A 20,066-nucleotide genomic window follows, 5' to 3' on the forward strand; every position below is an offset into this window, starting at 1 on the left:
CATTCTAAAGCCACCGAAGTTCGATTTCAGGCTTGAACCCACCGTCTTTTGGTAGGTCCACGTTTTGTAGTTCTGGTAGAGGACTCCAGTCATTTTGACGCAGACGCTTACTTATCCGACAGTTCTGTCCACGTTCTTTTTGTATCCAACACAAGCGTAGTCCTAGATCTGCATTCTGGCATTGTTCCATGTTTCAATGAAGCATATTACGTATGCCATTCGTAGCTGTTCGTCGTGATTGACGTCGGTTGCGTGGCAGTGAAGCGATCGAACGTTGAGCAGGGCGACGGTGAATTCATCTTCGCCGATCTTTGCGTATGCCATTCTACAAGTTCAGCAGATCGTTCCGAGTGGGTAGTTTTGTAACCTCTGAAATTTAGCATAATGTGCGTGATCCGGGTTGTCTTTGATGCCGTGGTGAAGCGTTAAGTCTTCGACGGTGTTGGTCAGCTAACGTTTTTCGAGATTGGTGCACCGATTAAGGCCCACTCACACGAGCTTCTGCTTGTGCACCTTGTCGAATTCGTACACGACACTCGCGTATGTGGCTCTTTGAGACTTGTGCATGGTCGTTGCATTTGCCTGTGTCAGGGGGAATTAATTGTTTGCGTCTGACCACCTCGTCTTTCTTTCTGCTCAGATTGGTCACAACCACTGTGGGTTCGATAGGCACCCAGTCAGACTCGGTCCTGTGAGTGTTTCCTCCAGGTACTCCAACCACACGTACAGGTTTCAGTTAGTCATTAGACCCGACTTATATACCGGCTTTTTGAGCAGGCCGTGCTTCCGGTGCACGTCCACCGCCGTGTCTTCCGGCAATGCACGCAGGAATAGCTGCACAGTTTCCTGAACGTTCTTGTTCATAAATACGTTCCCGATCTGGCAACGTATTTCGTACGGACGATAGCCTTTAGTCAGACGACGAATGTTCGTGAGCGGAATTCGAGGTGAGACCATCCGCTCTTCCACGTCGTTCAACAGCGGCAACGAGGTGGGCTTGAGCGGGTACACCAACCCGTTGCTCACGCTGAACAGAGGCACCCTTCTTCGAATTAGCGAATCGCGTCACGTCCGGCACACTCGCATCTTCTCGTGTTCATCCGATGCGTCCGGAAGATCTCCCGCAGCCTTCTAAGACCCTCCGTGTGTTTTTCGTGATTGAGAATAAATTTGATCATTGTTTTTGAGTCAAACCACGACCTGGTTTGAGTCAAACCATAAACCACAACCTCAGTCGAATTTGGACACGAGTGTTCAAATTCGACTGAGAGAAACCGGCGGTTGAGCCGAGCGTCGGCTTCCGCTATCGACTGACGTTGCCACTGCTGATGAACGGTAACGGCTGGATGTTGCCAGTACCACTCACGCACCTTCGCCAGTTGGGTTGAACCGATTCGGTGTTTGGGGCCCACCGGCGCCTTTTGACAGCATTCCCGGCCACGTGGTTCATGTTGGCTGTCTGGAGTCATTTCCGTTTTCTATTCCGAGTGCGACGAGCTTCGGTGTGAGTGGCCTCTCCATTGGGCGTGCGGACGACTTGTGGGCAACCCATCTATGCGCCTTAGCCGGCGCACGTTAAGATGCATGCGAATGACGAATGCACAGCTCTATGTTATGAGCGGAGCCATCGGGTGACGCGAGCAGTGTGATTGCGCTAGCGAAAGTGTTGCGACGATTACGCTGGAGTCCCGTTTTGGGCATATCTTGGCCAATCTCTATAAGCGGGTTGGTTTTGCGTGACAAACGTGTGCAGGGCTTCAACTGCTTGGTGGTCGTCGCAAAGTAGGAACTCACGTGCACACACTCCCGGGAGCGTTTCTTGTTGTTTTTAACGGCCGGGTGGTAGCCGCGCAGCCCCGCGCTCACGGGCGCGCGCTCGGCAATTTCTTGGTATTTTTAAGTACGGACAGAAAAAATTACGATTTGGTAAAGAGCTTCGCTCTTAAAAAGATAGCCTGTCGGGCATGGAAAAGAAAGAGAAACACACGCTTCGTTTCGAATACAGATAAGAAAGCAGGGCGTGGTCAGACGCTGGCAACAAACCGCAGAAGTAAACAAAACCGAAGGCAAGGTTTTCTGCATTGCCCCGCCCCCCCCTAAACACACAGTTCAAGATTGCAGCAACCCAATGGTAAACGAAAGCTATGGTATAAAATATAAAAAGGCTGTATCTGGCGTAGTAAGGCTTGAGACGAGTCACGTGGACGATTTAGGACCACGCGGGTCGTCGCCAGGTGCCGGCGTAAACGTGCGAGACAACCTGATAGATAAGTAACCCATTACGTCGCTTAGATTTGTAGATGATTTGATTGATTGGTTTAACGCGCCGACGCTACTCAGGCGATGAGGCGCGCCGTAGTGGAGGGATCCGGATTAATTTTGACTTCCTTGGGATTTTTAATGTGCGCCAAAATCTCGAACACAAGAGCGTTTTAGCTTTTTGCTTCCATCAGAAAAGCGCCGCCTCAGTCGGGAATCGAACCCGCGTCCGCGTGCTCAGCAGCACAACGCCTTAGCCACTGAGCCACAGCAGCGGGTGCTGAAATTTCTAGGGTTCGAAATGCTGCCGCAGGAGCCCTTCATTGAATCCGCGTCGTCCAACTGGGGTGAAAACCAACACTAGGTCATCTGGCGTATACTCTGCCTATCGGCTTCGGAGGTTGTAGCGTCCATCGTGTGCCAGCTGCTGGTACAAAGTCGTTCCTCGAGAAAACTGGTGAGCCTTCTCCGTGTACACTGTAGATATCCTTGGACGTCAGCATTGAGGGTGTCGTCTTCTACGTGAGGCAGCAGGTAATTGGGAACCGTAGAGGGCCATCTTCCCTAGACAAGTTAGAGCGTTGTCATCAGCGTAGCTTCGTAGATAGCCGTGTATACGCCGACATAAGGGACGACCGCGTCCCACGAGTTATGGGCAACATCGACATAAATAGACAGCACACACGCTGTGGTGTTGTTCAGGCGTTACGGTAGTCTGTTCGTTTGGGGCTGGTATGGCATCGTTCTTCAGGGCCAAGTGTTTTTATAGCGTAAGACACCTTGCATGAGCTCCCCAGTGAAGACCGTCCCGCGGTCCGTGATTAGTACTTCAGGGGCTTTATGTTGGAGCAGAACTTGGTAGATTAAGAACTTTGCGACGTCTTGTTTTTAGTCCCCCACGGAAGAGCGGCGGTCTCTGAGTAGCGCGCGATTTAGTTTGTCGCTACGACAATCCACTTGTTTTCAGCTCGTTACGTAGGGAAGGTGCCCAGAAGGTCTATTTTGATGTGTTGGAAGGATCTCGACAGGACGACGATCTGCTGCAGAAGCCTGGCAGGTCTCTTCGGTGGCGTTTTGCATCACTGGCACTCACGGCAGCTTCGGAAGTAGTGGAGACATGGAACGTAAGGCGGGGCCGTAGTACCTTACCTTGATGTTTTCAATTGTGATTGATGCGGGGAGATATCCGGAAGGATATCTCTCCGACGCGCACGCTGCCATAATTTTGTCACGAGGGCCTGTGGGAATGACGAGAATATAATTTGTTGTCCCTGGTTTTGAAGTGCATTTTACGAGGGCGGAGATTACCGAGATGGCTGCCGGCAAGTTTCGCTTGAAGGCCCTTGGCACGCCGACTTTACGTCCTTGAAGGTGGGGAAGCGTGACATGAAATTCGGGGTGGATGCGTCGCTGGCGCACGCCGTCGCTCTCTGTCCCGTTTCGAAAAAACGCACCTTCTTCATCGGTGTCCTGTGATGGTGGGTCGACCGGGGCGTGAGAGAGGCAGTCGGCATTCGAATGCTTCCTGCCACTTTTGTGGACGATTATAACATCAAATTTTTGCAATCACAAGCTCCATCGCCCGAGACGGCAGTTGGGGTCGTTCAAATTGGTGAGCGAACGCAGCGCATGGTTGTCTGTCACAACCTTTAATGGTGTGTGGTAAGCAAGTGCGGGCGAAATATCTGAATGCCCCGTTTAACCGCGAGCCACTATTACTCAGAGGTTGAGTAGTTTGTTTCCTTCACCAGACCACGGCTGGAAAAGCCGATTGCTTTTTCTTAGCTGCTTTGCTTTTGGACTTGGAGGGCACACTAGCTTGCCTCACTGGTATCTGCGTGTATTTCTGTTTTGGCATTTTGTCGAAATGAGAGAGCACAGGCTTGCTGTGCAGGCGTTGTAGCAGCTCTCGGAATGCTTCTTTGTGGTCCTCTTCCCACCAAAACGGGTGCTGTTTGTCAGTGGCATAAGGGGATCTGCTAAGCGTGCATTGTTTGCGAGGAAGCGCCGGTAGTACTCCCAGAGAACGAAACATCTTCACACTCCTTTCTTATATTCCAGCGTCGGGAAGTTGGTAATAGCTGAAGTTTTCGCGGGACAGGCACTACTCCGTCAACGTTGACGAAGTAGCTTAAGAACTTCAGTATGCGAAACAGCACTTTTCCGGCTTTGTGGCAAGGTGCGCGTCGAATCTTCGCTCGGAAAGAACCGGGACGTCGAAGGACTCTAGGCTTGTGTGCCCCTTTATGGCTTCTTTCATTGGCCGGCTTCCTCGTAGCCCGGCGCACGTTTGCAGTCGTTAGAGTACCTAGCATCAGACGTGCGAACGCGTGCACAGGGGTCTTTTTATGCAACTGACATTTAATAAAACCCCAAAAACGCAGATATAACATTTACATGTTTCCCCTGCAAATTTTGTCAAACAAGTGAACGGGAGCCCATTTCCAACGCCGGAGCTCCTCACCTTTTGCAAAATTAGCTCCACGAACGTACTGTTATCAATGCTCCTTGCGTGACACTGCTACGCGGATAACGCGGACTCTTCCTTTTAAACATGCATGCCTTGCAAATTAAATTAAACGAGGCCATTCCTCAAAACAAGTGTCCTGCTCGGTGTGAAAGTTAAAAATTGAAGCCGGTTTTAAACCTGTACAATCTGATAAAACAGCCGAGCTCTGTGTCCCGTTGAACCGCGCGTTCGCGCCTTCTGTTTCGAGTATCTCTTCGCGCTGGCGTTTCCATTCCGCTACTTGCTTCTGAAGGTCAGGATTTTTTTGTCTCCGCTTGCATTGTATCTCGGCTTCTTTTTTTTGTGAACTTCAGAATTTCTTGCTCTGCGCTGGGGTAGAGACTCCACTTCTTGGTTCCTTGCTTGGATTTGTTGCGTGGTAGTTGGCTTCCATTTTTACGCAGTTTACAAGGGAGAAAGCTTCGCGTTATATCATCTTGTTTAATAAATGAAGTGATTTTTTCTCGAGGCAAAGAAAAGCAGAGTGTACACGAGTCATGCTTTTAAATGTCATCACATTTCAACCATGGGCTTCACCAAGGAACTCATATTCAATGTTCCGTGATGTGTAAAGTTCTTGGTATTGCTATGTGGCGTCATTTATTCTAAATGTATGTTTATAAAACTCGATATGCCACTAAACTTTGCAAGTGCTGTACCTTATGAATATTTTTTCATAAAGCAAAAATAATAATGCAACAGAAAATAAAGGGCTTGCGGACCCAACTTTTATGACTATATTAACGCCACAGTACAGAGAGAACTATACACTTTGCATTTGGTTTTCCTTCACAGTGAGCTTTCCTGCTCAGCTCTAGAATAAGGCATTAAACATTGCCGGCAGCTACCATGATTGGAAGGTTGATGCAATACTGAGAAACCAAGGGTTCTAAGGTTCAAGGAAGTTTTGTGTGGTTGAAGTGTTGTACACCTAATTGATTTCTCTGCATAGCACGATTATGCTGTGCAGTGAAGCTGGAAGGATGCGAAAATGGCCTTCAACCGTACATTGAGCACCACGAATTATTCCTGTATTTCATCTTCGAATATCGAGCCCATCTTTCCAGCAGGGGTGTTCTCCTTTAGCTTTAGAAAAGGGTGACCCATGAGCGATTCTCGCTCACGACCTCAAATGCGTTCTTTAACGTCAGCCACCAAACCATACTAGACAACTTCAGCTCAACAACTGCGGTGTTAAGACCTACAACTACATCTACGCGTTTCTCATGGTCCGGACCCCCACGACTGCCCTCGGCCTTTTTTCAACTGACAAGATCTACTTACCGATCGACTTGCCCCGTCATTTTCTTCTGTGTCCTGTGTTTACCGCTGGCTTTTATTCCATTCAAACATGTACCAACTAGCCCATTCCAACGCCTTGGTACCGAACAAAGGAACACCTCCGGGGGCGGTTCACTATCGGTAACCTTTCAATATCACCACTATTGGGCTACCGGCAAGACACGACAAACTCGAAAATGTCCAGCATACACTTTACGCAGACAATATTACAATCTGGTGCACGCAAGGGCCCGACGGAGCCTTCCAAGGCGACCTGAAGGCCATTGACATAGTAAACTAATACGTAAATGCCGACGGCCTGGTCTGCTCTCCCGAAAAATCGGAGCTTCTAATTATTAACCAGAACCGGCATGGGGCCGAAAAACCTGATATTTAGCTCCACCCACCAACGGCGCCGATTCTCTGCGTTGACAACATTCGCATCCCAGGCTTTGACATAAAGACCTCCGCAGCAGAAGCACAATACACCGACTTTAACGAGCCTCAGCTCAGATTATGGCTATGATCGGCCACATCATGGAATAAAACCAAGGTATGATAGAAACAGACTTCGTTAGAATAGTCCAGGTGTTCCTCATCAGCAGAATGATCTATGTAACCCCCCACTAGCGGCTACGCAAGAACGACCTGGAGACAACAGATGTAATCATAGGGAAGGCTTTCAAGGGATCATTCCGCTTACCACCCAATACTTGACTTGGGCCCACATAACACGGGTGCAGAGCTCATAGAAGCTCACCTCACTAGCCAACGAGAACGGTTGTTTCTGACGCTCGCCGGTAGGGGAACCCTATCATAAGAAATGACTCATACCCCGGCCCACTCAAGATAAAAAATCACAGTAGTACCGATACTGAGGATTATGCTCCCGCAACAACACGCACAAAAAAGACATGCACAAGCAAAACGCCCACAAGAACATTATGGGAACCAATGCAACGGAGTTTACATGGACGCAGCCAGCTCCCTGGGCCTCCAAGCTATAGGGGGAGAGATATCAACCGTGAATTCACAGAGTTTGCAGCTGCAACGATTGAAACATCAATACCATTCGAAGGAGAGGAAGCAGTCATCGCCTTGGCCATTGTTAACGCCACTACGTATCAGCAAAGCATTAGGGTAATAACAGATTCATAAGCTGCATGTTGTAAATTTGACAGGGGGCGTGCCTCGCATACAACTTTTAGAATCCTCACAAGCAAGCCGAGTTACCTCATACCGCCCAAGCGTCTTGTATGGACGCCTAGACACAATGGCGTTAGGCGGAAAGCAGTAAGCACATGCTGTTGCTCGAGCGTATGCCCGCCGAGCGCCGCAACAGTCGGACCAAGAACTCCCGCAACCCATCCCCCACAGTGATTTGAAATCCTACAGCACTACCGTCTCGCATTCCAGAAGCTCCCACCACTACACAAAAACCGCAGTGTAGAAGAAGCCAGAATCCGACAGATACACGCACACAAGCCTATTACAGATCATCTATCTGGACCAGTTCTCAAACAAATGCCCTCACTGCCCCGACGAATACGGATCTCTGTAGCTCATCACGCAGACCTGCCCAAACACTCAAAATGCCCCTAAATTCCCAGTCCATCCCCTAAGCAATGGAACGTTGCGCTGACCACTTCGGTCCGGAGCTACCGGCTTAAGCTGATCCCCAGGGCTTCAGCAAACCCCGCAAGACTAGGGCCTTGGACTAAGGGCACCACCACATCAGGAAGCAAACTTTTGCTCTATAACAATGAAAGTTATTCCTCCTCCACTTAATATGCGATGATGCTACAGTGCGGACGCAGACAGTCACAAACATTTTTTTGGAAACCACTAGAAACCGCTTGTCTTACATTACTAGAGGCAAAACGCGTAACGCATTTCGTAACACGACTAGGTTTTTCTTTCTTCACTTGGCGGGCCAAAGTCCTGGACAGCTCCACATTTTTTTTGACGGGTGCTAGAATCGCTTTCATACCGAACTTGGGTTCAAACTGAGCAAGCTTCCTTGGTCAGTCGGAAAGTTCAAGATCTCGCCAAACCACAACCGTGCCTTCCTTTTCCTTGTATCTTCGTTTCTTCGGTATGTTCTGTCGCAGCTGGTTTCACGCGGTTTCCGTTGCGCTGTCTGAATCCGTTTCTTTGGCTTGTGAAAAGAATCGCCGAGAGATTAACAAGTCTGGAATGGCGTCTCAGGGCAGGGAAATAAGTTGTTTCGTTAAAAGTAGTATTTCGCTTAAAAGAGCCCGAGTTTTCGAGTGTGCTGAAAGAAAAAAAACCCCAGGCCATTTCAATAACGTGAAACCTGGGATAGGGTGAAGCACGCAGTGCACAAGTACAATCTTGGTGCTTGGCGTTTTTTTCCGACGGAGATGAAACCGTTGGCGGTTAGAGGTATACAGCTTTGCTTGAAGTACGAGCCGTTCTAGCGTGGGTCGTTGGAAATTGAGAGTCGCGGTGTGTTCTTTTCGTACGCGTAAGTTCTAGCGTGAGGCATAAACGAGTGTATCGGTGCTTTAGTACCGTCACTAAATCGACTATGACATGAGTTGACGACATGGGATGCCGAGGACTCGAGCCCTTATTAAGGGGCTTCACCCATCAAAAAAGCTTTAATGCAGGTTTCACGGCCGGGTCATGTAGCGTTTATGTTAAAACTGCGTATTTATTACTTGCCTAGCACTTCGTGCGGGGAAGTAAATAAACGTTACACACAAAGGCTACACTGAGCGTTTGTTTGTGTGGTATTAAGAAACTGAATGTGAAAGCTTTGCGCAGTGTATTGCCGGCGTCTCGTTACAGCGCAGTCAAACCGTATTTACATTTCCAACACCGCCCAGAGACAGCACTGCAGACCCGTTCCATAGGCAGTGGTGGTATATTTTTACAATTCGTTACTCTCTTAACTAAAACTTTTTACTCCACCGATAAATTGTACACCCTGTGTTATAACCAGCTGTGCATCACCATATCAAAATGACTCTGAAGCAACACTCGGGCAGAGAGAGAGAGAGAGAGAGAGAGAGAGAGAGAGAGAGAGAGAGAGATAGAGAGAGAGAGAGAGAGAGAGAGAGAGAGAGAGCTTTAACGTTTCTTGTGCCCAAAAATAAAGAAACAGAGTGACAGATGATCGTCATGCTTTAGCGTCAACCATACAAGGAAGATGGCGTCCTCGATGGCGTCCCTAGTCCAAGATGCCGTAGCCTTTAGCTCTCATCCGCCCCGGAAGACCAGGGCCGCTGGTTACAGATGGGGATGAGAACATCGTGTCTGGGACAGGCGACCTGTAGAATAAAACCGGGCAATGTAGGCCACCTGAACTCAGTGTATTCAGAAAGCAGTAGGGTGATGACTGTTTCTACAAGGAATGTGAAAGGCAATCATAATTCTTGCACGCTGAGTGTGCCTGTGATAGAAGCCCAAAATAAAATAATGCGTGTCCAACAGGTAGGGAAAGTCTTTTGAGAATTTTTTCAGGTAGTGGGAACCACCTAGGCGACGACAAACTGGCTGTATTTGAGGTGAAGGAAAGGCCCTAGACACATGTCGATTGTAACTGTACTAAAGTTATTCTTGGTGAAACGTGAGTGTGGAAAACGCTGGCGCAGGTTTCAGAGGAGGCTTTGGCGGACAACTCAACCGTGGGGCTCCTGGCACTGGATCTGGCAATGGGGTAGTTGCTAACGGGAACCTCGGAGGAGGGAATGGTGCTCAGACGGCAAGTGGGGGGCTAAATGGCCCTAATACAGCGGGTCAAAGTACTGGCTTCCCGAGAAGCGGCAGCGGAGGAGGCGTGACCAGCAACACTGCAGGTGAGAAAAAATAGATAGGGTATCATCGACATTGCGTATCAAAGATATTACGAAACCAATGTTGTGCTCCAAGTAGTGCTATCACGAAAGACGTGTAATGAGTTGGTTTTAGAGTTTAAATAACGCCTACTTGTATGGCCGTACTTAGAAAACTCAAAGTTTATTTGTCAGAGATTTTCTTTATCAAAATATAGTTGGCAGTTTAAGCCAATATATATTGCAGAGGAATTCGAGCTTTAAAAATATAAATACAAAACTGGAACGTTAGCGAACGCTGTTTCTTTGCTGATTTTCTTGGCGTAAAAGAAATATATTTGCAATGTCGGCCACTTTTTTTAACGAAAACGGTGGTGCAATACGGCAGCGGTACTATTGCTTTTCTGCTTGAATAGATGTTTTGCCAAAAATAAACACTTCTTTGTTGTCAATATGTAAGTAAAAACTAAAATTTTAGTTGCACTTAAATTTGGAAAAAAGTGTCACAAAAGACTAATCATTCCCAGCATTGGAATACCTCAGCAGGTTTCCCGAATTTAGAGCAGAGCTTGCTTTGGCGTTTCAAATTGTATGCAAGATATAACAAGACCAGCAAAAGACCTTTAAAATAAAAATGTGGGTTGAATATAAGGCAGCTGAACAAATAGAAAACAGAAAGTACACAGCAGCGTGGCGTGTCTTCTTTATCTGTTGGTTCCGTCGTTTGTGCTTTACATTCCAATCGATTAACACAATTGCGTTATAAAAATGAATCAGTGCGATTTTATTTGTCGAACGTAAAACCAATTTGTGTTGCTATTATTATAGTAACGTTGATTCAGTTCCATGGTAACATTATTTCTGAATTTTATATAACATCCGCGACAGAAATGGAATCGCATACAAACAGTGGAGGTACGTTGCCATGCGCCATTTCATCCAAAACATAATCAGTACAAGAAATATTATGTAAGTTGGAATTGTCAACCATAGTGGAACCTTCTCCGATTACACATGCATTTCTGCTGCGGATAAGCCGACTAGAAGGTTCGAACCACCGTCGAAATTTTTAATGCTTCCAGTTCCTCGTAGGTTGATGCGCTCTCTTACTGAAATGCAGCTCAGAAATATCAAACCTGTATGAGAACCAACTTTTCAAAGCAAACGTTCCACTACGCTACGTTTTTGAGGGTCAATCTTCGCGCCCCATTGTCTTCAAGCAACGCCTTTGTTATCGGTTCGCTTGCTGTCAGCTCCGCGGCTGGATACCGCATGACTAGGCTAGGGTTTAACGCCTGATCCTGCGCTAAGTTTACAGCAACGAAGACTAGAGAAATACCCAGTGTACGCACTGAAAGATTGCTCTGCCGGCCATTTTACCACCGCTTGGTTCCTCAGTCTCGCCATCGATGGCGCGCGAACCGGCCTGTTTTGATCGGGGCTACAAGTGCAATTGAAACGATGAATCCAATCATACAGTCGATATAGATACACGGCAGGCTGCAACACCTGAAGCAAATGTAAATTTTGGGATCACTGTGTGCATAGTGTTTTTTTTCGCTCTTGGCAACAAGGTTTAAAAGCATTAAAGCTGAGCGACTTTGTACAATGTAAAGATTTACTGAGAAAAACAATATTTGAATAAAGTAATATTTGGAGTCCCAGGAAAAGAGCCGAGTTGGCTTGCTTGCGCTGGCGAACCATTTCAAGTAAACACAGGCGACTATAGGCTGATATGAGAGAGTGTACCTCGATAACAAAAGTGGTTGGCTGGACTGGTTCTAGTGGTGTTTTCATGGCTAGCTGATACCAAGAGTCTGCCAAGAAACTGTCCTAAAAAATTTCGCCCACCTCCCCGCGAGGGGAACCCTGTGTAGATTGGACGCATCGTGGGGTTGACTTGGTGTTTCCGTTGGATTGATTCTGAAATCGCGTGAAACGTGTCGGGAACGCGTATGATTATTATGTTTTATGATTATTATTACGTTTTATTGGCCAATATTCGTCAATCTTCGCTGTCGCAACGACCTTTACTCCATCATTGTTGTTGTAAGTGGGAGCTTCTTTTCTTTTATTGCAAGTGTTAATCATTGCCCCATCATGCGTTGTATCAGTAGCTTCTTGACGTAGTTTGAATGAGTCAAGGATATAAGGCGCGTTCGTATCATTTGACTCTGTCTCGGTTTTGTGGCGCAGTGGGAAGAGCACCATGTACCTCGCGTTCCGCCCACAGGGTCGTGGGATCGAAACCGGGCGCCGCTAACTATTATTTTTTTTATAGTGTAGGGGGAGGGTTGTGGACGGGCAACAACGCCGTATGAAGGGACAAGGCGAGTGAATGAGATGCAGTCGCATCTAATAGAGTGGAGTATCAGTTTCGTGTATTCGCTTTTGTCTGTAGAGCATGTGCGTTACAAATTTACGCAATGATGCCATATTGCACACAGACAGTCACAAGGAGGCTTTTACGATAAACTTAATGGATATACGCAAGTTGCGCGTGTTCAGAAATTGTGCATTTTAAGTACGGAGCACTTTAGCGGCCGTCTTGTTGTAACTGTAAATGCACGGTATACAGCCAGTGCTGTCACTCGGTATCACGCCCCCAAACTGAGCCTTCGTAAACATTACCGCAAGCTTCTTGTAGTCGGGATGAAACCTGGGTCCGCCGCATTACGAAGCCGATGTCAATCTCATTGCGTCATACAGGCACACGTTACTGAAATGCAGGTTGCTTGGAATGCTTTTCGCGGTGCGCCGTTGCCATGGAGGCTGATCTTGGTAGATAGTAAAGGAGTACAGTCGCGCTCACTATGACCTACACCGCTCATTAGTATTCACAGCTTTATATGACCTTTGTTTGGCACCCCGTGTTAAAGACCAAGTGCGCACTAGGAGAACAACGTCCTAATGAATCAAGCCTTATCCTAACGTATATGCCCATAGTCATTGTTTTGACGATATATTCGTCTGAATACTAATGAGCGGTGTAGGTCATAGTGAGCGCGACTGTACATAATACAAAATAAAGAAATCACCACGAGTTACGGACTAGAAGCGCCAAAATAATTCAAACTCAAGCCAGTGTCTTTTTATAGGTGTTTCCAAGGGCTGCATTGCCCTATCTTGACAACTTTTGGTATTAACATTAGGCTGATACTGAAAATAGAGGACACCGCGGCCTCTTTGACATGTCACTCATCCACCCTTGGGAGATTTCACGTTGAGTGCAACTGCTTTATTTTTCCTTTAAGACTTCGGTGGGTGGAAGTAGATAAAAATTCTGCGTTTTTTATGAGCTAATCGACTTTTCGGATAGTTCCTTAAAGGAGTGGCAAATATAGCACATTTTTGATCCCATGTACAGTGAACTCCAGTTAAGACGAACTCGGTTAGGACGAGTTCTCGCTTATGCCGAACAGCGTGGGAACGTTTTTTGGTTTTTCATAGGCCCAATGCAAAAAAAAAAAAAAAAAAACGAATCGGTAAAGAAGAACAGCCTTGCACGTACTACTTGGTTAACGAACAGTTTTCGCGGTTACCACCACTGCTGGCGATTCTGGGTAGCAAACATGGCAGTCTTGGCGGGATGCGGCGGGGCATTCACGCGACGAGAGGGAAAGAAAAGTAAGAGAAAACCACAGCGTGAACAGAATTTGTGCCGTGGAGGAAGAGAAGGAGTGAGCAAAAAAGACACGCGGGCAAAGCTACCACTTCTCCCACACTTCAACCCGTGGAGCCAGCGGCAAAGCAAAGAAAAAAAAGGGCGAGGGCGTGCTTTGTGACTTTTCTGTTCTGGAGGAGAGAGGAAAAAAAAACGAAAGTATAGCGCCGATGTTTTGAAATCACCCGTGAAATTACAAGAGGCTAAATTACGTCACAGGTTTATATGATTGGTGATTGTATTGTCACTGAAGAATACAAGCTTTCTTTACACTACAAATTTTCTACGCCAGGAGATTTTGTGAGACTTGTAATATTTTAGAAAAACAACGTATCTATTCGCCTCCATAAAACAATAAGTCTTCGTGTTTGCAACTGTTGTAGACTTTGAGTAAACACGAGATACAACCCGAACGTAGTAATAGTACTCCTTCATCACAGGAGCACTGTGCTGGATTGTTCCTAGGCAGTGGTTCTATAAGCACTGAAACCCTTCTTCGATTTATTCGAGAACTGCCAGTCATATAGCACAGATTCGGTGACACGAGTTAGCTATGGTTTGCGAATGTTCCCTGTTAAAAGTCTGCGCACCTTTTCCATAATGCCGAGATTGCCAGTTAAGAAGGAGATTTACTGTTTAATTCCAAGGCTATATGAATTGCTACATTTGTTAAGAATAATTAGATAAATTTTGCGCTTAAATGTTGGTGGGTGAAGGTATAAATCACATCAAAAAGGACTCTACTTAATTTTTCTTGCTGTTCGGGGTAGGCAAAAGAACGGACCTAATTCATGTAAACTATTCATTATGCGGACTTGTCATAATAGAAAGAATAAATTTTATATATATGTGGATTCAAGGTTCACGAGTGATCACTGAAGCCTGCTCTTATAGACCAAAATTCTGTACTGTCATCCTGGGTAACCAGATTAACTCCTTAATTGTATGAAGTGGACATATATGATGATGCTGCCTCCCCAGCAACACTACACTACCTGATCAAAACAACTGTGAAGCAAGCGATAGAGAATAAATGGCGATAACAAATCATTTGTTGCGGACGATTCACGAGTAAAATTAAAAAAAGGGACGTTTATTACTAAAACAAAGTTTTGCTGAAAATTTATAAGACTTTTAACAGGTTGTTCAAGGGCATCTAGTCCCAAAGAAATTAGGTAAAGGCCTTCTGCACTAGTGTTGCGGGCTTTAACAAGAAAAGTTTTCAGGAAAGTAGCGATGGTCTTCTGTGAATCTGGTCGGTATTACCAAGGGCGTGCACTGGCTGTATTGGAGACAGAATGTGCGAGGCACTTGACGGTGCTAGCGGTCTGGAGAAGGATTTGGTGAAGGAATGACTGAAGGAAACTCAGGTGCAGGTTTTGGAGGAAACGTTGGCGGACAATCCACCCTTCCGCCTTCCGGTCCTGGCATTGGACCAGGCCCCAGTGGAAATGCCAGACCCGGAATCAAAGCGGACGGAGCGGCGGCTGTTTCTGGTAAAGGTGGTTCAGTCACTGGATTTCCAAGTGGTGGAAAGGGCGGCAGAGGCGTAGGCAGCACGGGTAGAGGTGAGAAAAACTGGACATAAAATTGTTTACGCTTATCTAGCAAGGAAGGTTGAGTGTCAGGTGCCGCCTTCAATTAAAATATGTTTAGGGCTATTTTAAATTGAAACGCAAAGCAACTCCCTCCTATTTGTATGAGAAGCCCTTAGAGCATTGAAAGGAAGTTTTGGTCGCCACTTGTACCTGCTTCATCTCACAGTGATTTACCTAAGCAAAAGCTATCGGTCGGTTTTATTGTAATTCCTACGGCTGATAGACAATACACAGGCATTGTAATAGTTACGTTAATCAAGTGAATGTTCAAACCATCCCCGGACGTACCTCAGTTGTCTCTTCTTGCAGTTCCTATAAAACAAGATGCACGAGCATGGCTCATCGTATTCCCGTTCTTATTGGAAGCAGATGACAGGGTTGAACCTGATGTGCTGTAATGAGTTTCTTTTTTAAAAGTTAGCCAGTTTTAAGCTGTAACTTAAAAATCTAAAAACAATGTTGCCTGTGTCAATGAGAATATGTTTCTGAACGCCTCGAAGGCACCAAATGTGCCTAGTAATCGATGCCTTGGTGAATGTCTTGGCTGTAGATAAGATCATCCCTTTAGTGTTTTAAAACTTATCTGATATTTTGAGCTGCCCTGAAGGGAACAACCTTTGAAAACTAGAACTGTTTCGATTTCGTTTGATGGACGCAGGGAGTATTTATGTAGGCACTTAGGCGTCGGCTGGCAGAAAAATTGTGCGGTTTTAAGTTTTACATTGAAAATTGATAGTTACGCTTAGTAGCAGAGAATCAATCCTAAGGCCCGGTGTGCTGGATAATTTGTCGTCAAAACTTCCTTTTTGGTTGCTTGTGCGGTAGTTTTGCAGAAAGTGTTTCGCAGTTCGATCGTCTTTTTATTGTCCCAGTACACAGCCGCTGCTCTAGAAAGTTCGCCAGGCAGTGTACACGAACCGACAATATATTGTTATGCGCGAAGTTTTAGTTTAATGTGGGCTGAAAATAAACAAGTGTCTTTAAACATTTGCCATTTATGAGGGTGTTATCGGAGAACAGCAATGCATGTTATATGTCTGAATATCCTTTACAATGTTAGGATTGTTGGAGCAGCGCTACCATCATTCTGCAAAAATATTCAGTGTTAGTAATTGAAAGATAATAGGAGATTGGCTGGCAGGTCGGTGGAAAACATGTCGAATATTGAAAGACCGACAAGAATGACTTTGGCCTATAGAAGAGTAAATTTTAAAATGTTGAAGTTTCGTTCCACGAGCGGAGGGAGTAGTGAAACGTTTGCCTAAATTTCTTTGGTTAAACAATAGGAAGGTACTTGTGCCCCTGATCATGATGCTAAATGTTTACCATTAGAGACATCGCTTATAGACCCTGTCATTAAATTACTGCGTACGGTACTTTGAAGCCTCACCCCATCTCCAACACCATCGTTCTAAGTGGCTGGATAAAGGTACAACTTATAAATGTTCAGGCCTTCTAGAAAGAAGTCTGTAATTGAGACGTATGGTGATAGCCTGAGGAGTACACTCTGCATGATAAATACAGAAGTAGCATCTGGGCGTCGCAAACAACGCTCTCTTTGCTTAGCAATCAGAACGAGGGTGTATGCCGGGAGATAGTAATGCAGATAAGACAAAGGACGCTCAGAAAAAAACGATAATTATACATTTTAGAGGACCCGTAGGGCATAGGGACACTAATGCTTTTGTACTCACTACATCACAAAAATGCCTAGTTGCCTCATTACTTTTCTTTCAAAGGCTACTAGCGGTGCCCTGGGCGTAGGTCGCGTCAACCTTCAATCATCTACGTGTGGGTCACTGGGAGGTCAGCAATGACCAATTCCTTGTGGTGATTTTCTCAGCAGTGCTCAAAATGACCAGTTCCTGATGAAGGCGGACTTTTGGGCGAGCAGTTCGGCCAGAAGTCTCATTAGCAGGATGATTTGCTTAACAGATGCATAGGCTGACAGACAGATACAGAGACAGACCAACAGATATAGAGACAGGCAGACAGTACCGAAAGTTTGTGTTAAGGTATCCAAAGAATTACAATCGGCTTTTGTAGACCATTTGCATGGAATTGTAAAATTTTGAAAACAAAACAAAATTTCGCTGTGATAGAAACATTGAGACACCACGGAATACAGAAAACGTACACAGTGCTCTTACAGAACACCTACCAAGGATAGACAGATACGATAATCTTTGCCTTTAAGTGCGAGAATTCCATCCTCCAAGGGTGCCTCAGAAAAGTCTACATGGACAACGCGAAATTTACACTGCCCTTTATATTGGTTTGGAAAATTTATATTGTGTCAGTGCTACAAGCAAGTGCGCAGATTCGAGACGCTTGCAATTTAAAGGAACCCTGCAAGCGGTTCTTCAGCTTTTTTTTGAATTCTTAAATGCTTGCAGAACGTTGTCAACGAACACACCCAGTACTTAGATTAGGGGTCCCAAAGTACCTCAGCCAAAAATACTGCTCTATGCGCATCAGATGACTTCTAAACTCGCTCAAAAGTTTTTTTTTCGTTCTTTTTTTGGCGTTCATCGACGGCAGAAATTACATCACTAAGGCCATGCAGCAGCTGTTGGCCGATTTTCCTTCAGCTGCAGCAATGAACGCTTTTCGATAGCAACTTAAAAAAATACACAAAAACAAGCCTAAATGGAAGGTGTATCTGGTGCGAAGAGCAAATCACGCAGTGCGCTTCGTGCTGGAGACAACTATAGCTTTCGCAGTGGTTCCATACTTGAAAAATAGAGTGAAAGTTTTCATCAAAATAGTTGCCGGGTTCCTTTACGGATGTCGTCGCCTTGTGCATTGGAAAGCGAGGATACTTGAAAATAATAACGGAGAAACTACACTCAAAAAGCTCTAAATCAAGTATAAATGGCCAAACAGTAACCCACGTAATGACGTCCTGGCAGGTAATGACATTTCAATTTTGGGGAACAATAAATTTTGAGGAAGAATAATTGTAAAGCTTCGGTGGGAGACCAAAAGCGAGAATAGCCTGTCGCTATACTTCTGATTATACGTTACAAACTCTCTGTTTTTGGAACACATTTCTTCTTATGTGCATGGTGAATTACTAAGCCTCATGGGCTCTGGGATCGCCAGTTGCTCTGGCTATACCAAGAACAGCTAAGGTTCAAATTCGATCTGGGCAAATTATTTTGTATGGTTATCATTATTCTTTCACACAATGACGCTCATGGTCTGTCCTGGCATTTACGGATCGATGGGCGTGCTCTTGCTTCCTGTTGTTTCAAAAATAGGAAATTTTCAAGTAATGGTGATTGTTATTGATGCAGCACGTATAAATACGCTGCATCAATAGTGTCGTTGCTAATTGGTGTTGTTCAAACAGTTTGAAATTCTTACGTAGTGGCAATTGTGATTGTCAAAAAAATATTGTCGAAAAAAAATTCACGCATCTCCGCGAAGTGAATTATGACGAGTGGGCGAAGCACTGGGGATCGTTCTTAAACGTAAATCACCCGTGGCATTGCCCACTCGTGCATGTAAATGAGTGACAACGGGTGTGTACAGTATACATTCATTCATCATTCATCACCAGCCTATCTACGCCCACTGCATGGCAGAGGCTTCTCCCATTAACCTCCAACTACCCCGGTCGTGCGCTATTTGCGACCAATTTATCCCTGCAACCTTCTTGATCTCATCCGCCCACCTAACTTTTTGCCGCCCCCTGCTACGCTTGCCTTCTCTAGAGATCCACTCTATTACCCTTAATGACCAACGGTTATCTTGCCTTCGCATTGCATTCCCTGCCCACGTCCATTTCTTCTTCTGAATTTCTACTAATATGTCCTTAACACACGTTTGTTCCCTGACCCACTCCGCTCTCTTCTTGTCCCTTAATGTTACACCTATCATCTTCCGTTACATCGCCCGCTGAGTCATTCTCAATTTCTGTTGAACCGTCTAAGTGAGCCCCCAAGTTTCTGCCCCGTAGGTGACTACCGGTAAGATGCAGCTGTCATACACTTTCTGCTTCAGGGACAATGGTAGGGGTCAATTCATTATCTGAGAATTTCAGCCGTATGCACTCCACCCTACTATTATCCTTCTAATTATCTCTGCCTCATGATTGGGATCGGGGTCACAACTAGGCCTAAGTAGATACATTCGCCTACAACTTCCACTGCCTCGCCACCTACCTCGAACCGCTGTGCTGTCCCGTGCTGTGCTGTCCTGTACTGTGCTGTGCTGTACCGTATATACAATTCCAATCCAATGGAATCTTATACAATACAATTTAACTTATTCCAATATAATCCAATCGAAGTCAATCCAAGTCCATGTCCAATCCAATCCAATGATCCTCGCGCATGCGCACACTGTGTACACGGACGCCAAGGGACAAACCACAGACAAAGCGAAGTCCTAAGGTGCTTCGCCCCTAAAAAATGCGTTTGCCTTCTCATTTGTTTTCAATTCCGCAAGAGTGGGTATCCGGCTTAACGCTTGCTATTTACTGCGTTATTAATGGGCCGAAAAAGTTATCTTACGGAAGTTTGGAATTAAACTCCGGCGAAAGCCGCTCAAATAAAAGCTATAGTATGTACTCCTTTTAGGACAAAGATTTGACAATGTGTACTCGCTTTTAACTCTGCAGGACACAAGCCATCCGGTCCGAATGGTGCTGCTAAAAAAGCAGGTATTTGTAAATAATACCCTTCATTATTGTTGTTTCGGCACATCTCGGTAGCCTCTCATTCATAAGAATATAACTGGAATAAAATTGAGAATTTATGTGGAAGAGTTACTATCTCGTCGTAACAATTCCTTAAAGAGACATTAATGCTGCCATGCTGGCATCTTGTATTTTCAAGAACCTGGAGAAATAGGTGACTGAGCGGCACCCGTACTCTGACACGCAGCATGTCAACGACTAACGTCTAAGCCGCGTGCTTTCTAGGACAAAGAGAAAAAAATAATTGTAT

At 45.6% G+C, this 20,066-nt stretch overlaps 1 protein-coding gene across 1 annotated transcript in view; it reads left to right on the top strand.

The window, feature by feature from the left end:
- The window catches only part of LOC144150943 (uncharacterized), a 48,285-nt gene that overhangs the window by 15,291 nt on the left and 12,928 nt on the right, over positions 1 to 20,066 (top strand). Inside the window, exons 5-7 of the mRNA XM_077682250.1 lie at positions 9,670 to 9,873; positions 14,890 to 15,081; positions 19,739 to 19,780. Of these exons, the coding sequence (XP_077538376.1) occupies positions 9,670 to 9,873; positions 14,890 to 15,081; positions 19,739 to 19,780 (438 nt within the window). The remainder of the gene's footprint in view (positions 1 to 9,669; positions 9,874 to 14,889; positions 15,082 to 19,738; positions 19,781 to 20,066) is intronic.

The sequence above is a fragment of the Haemaphysalis longicornis genome, unplaced genomic scaffold (genome assembly GCF_048455015.1).
Source record: "Haemaphysalis longicornis isolate Haplotype H1 unplaced genomic scaffold, Haemaphysalis longicornis Haplotype H1 scaffold_81, whole genome shotgun sequence".
NCBI classification, from domain to species: Eukaryota; Metazoa; Arthropoda; class Arachnida; order Ixodida; family Ixodidae; genus Haemaphysalis; species Haemaphysalis longicornis.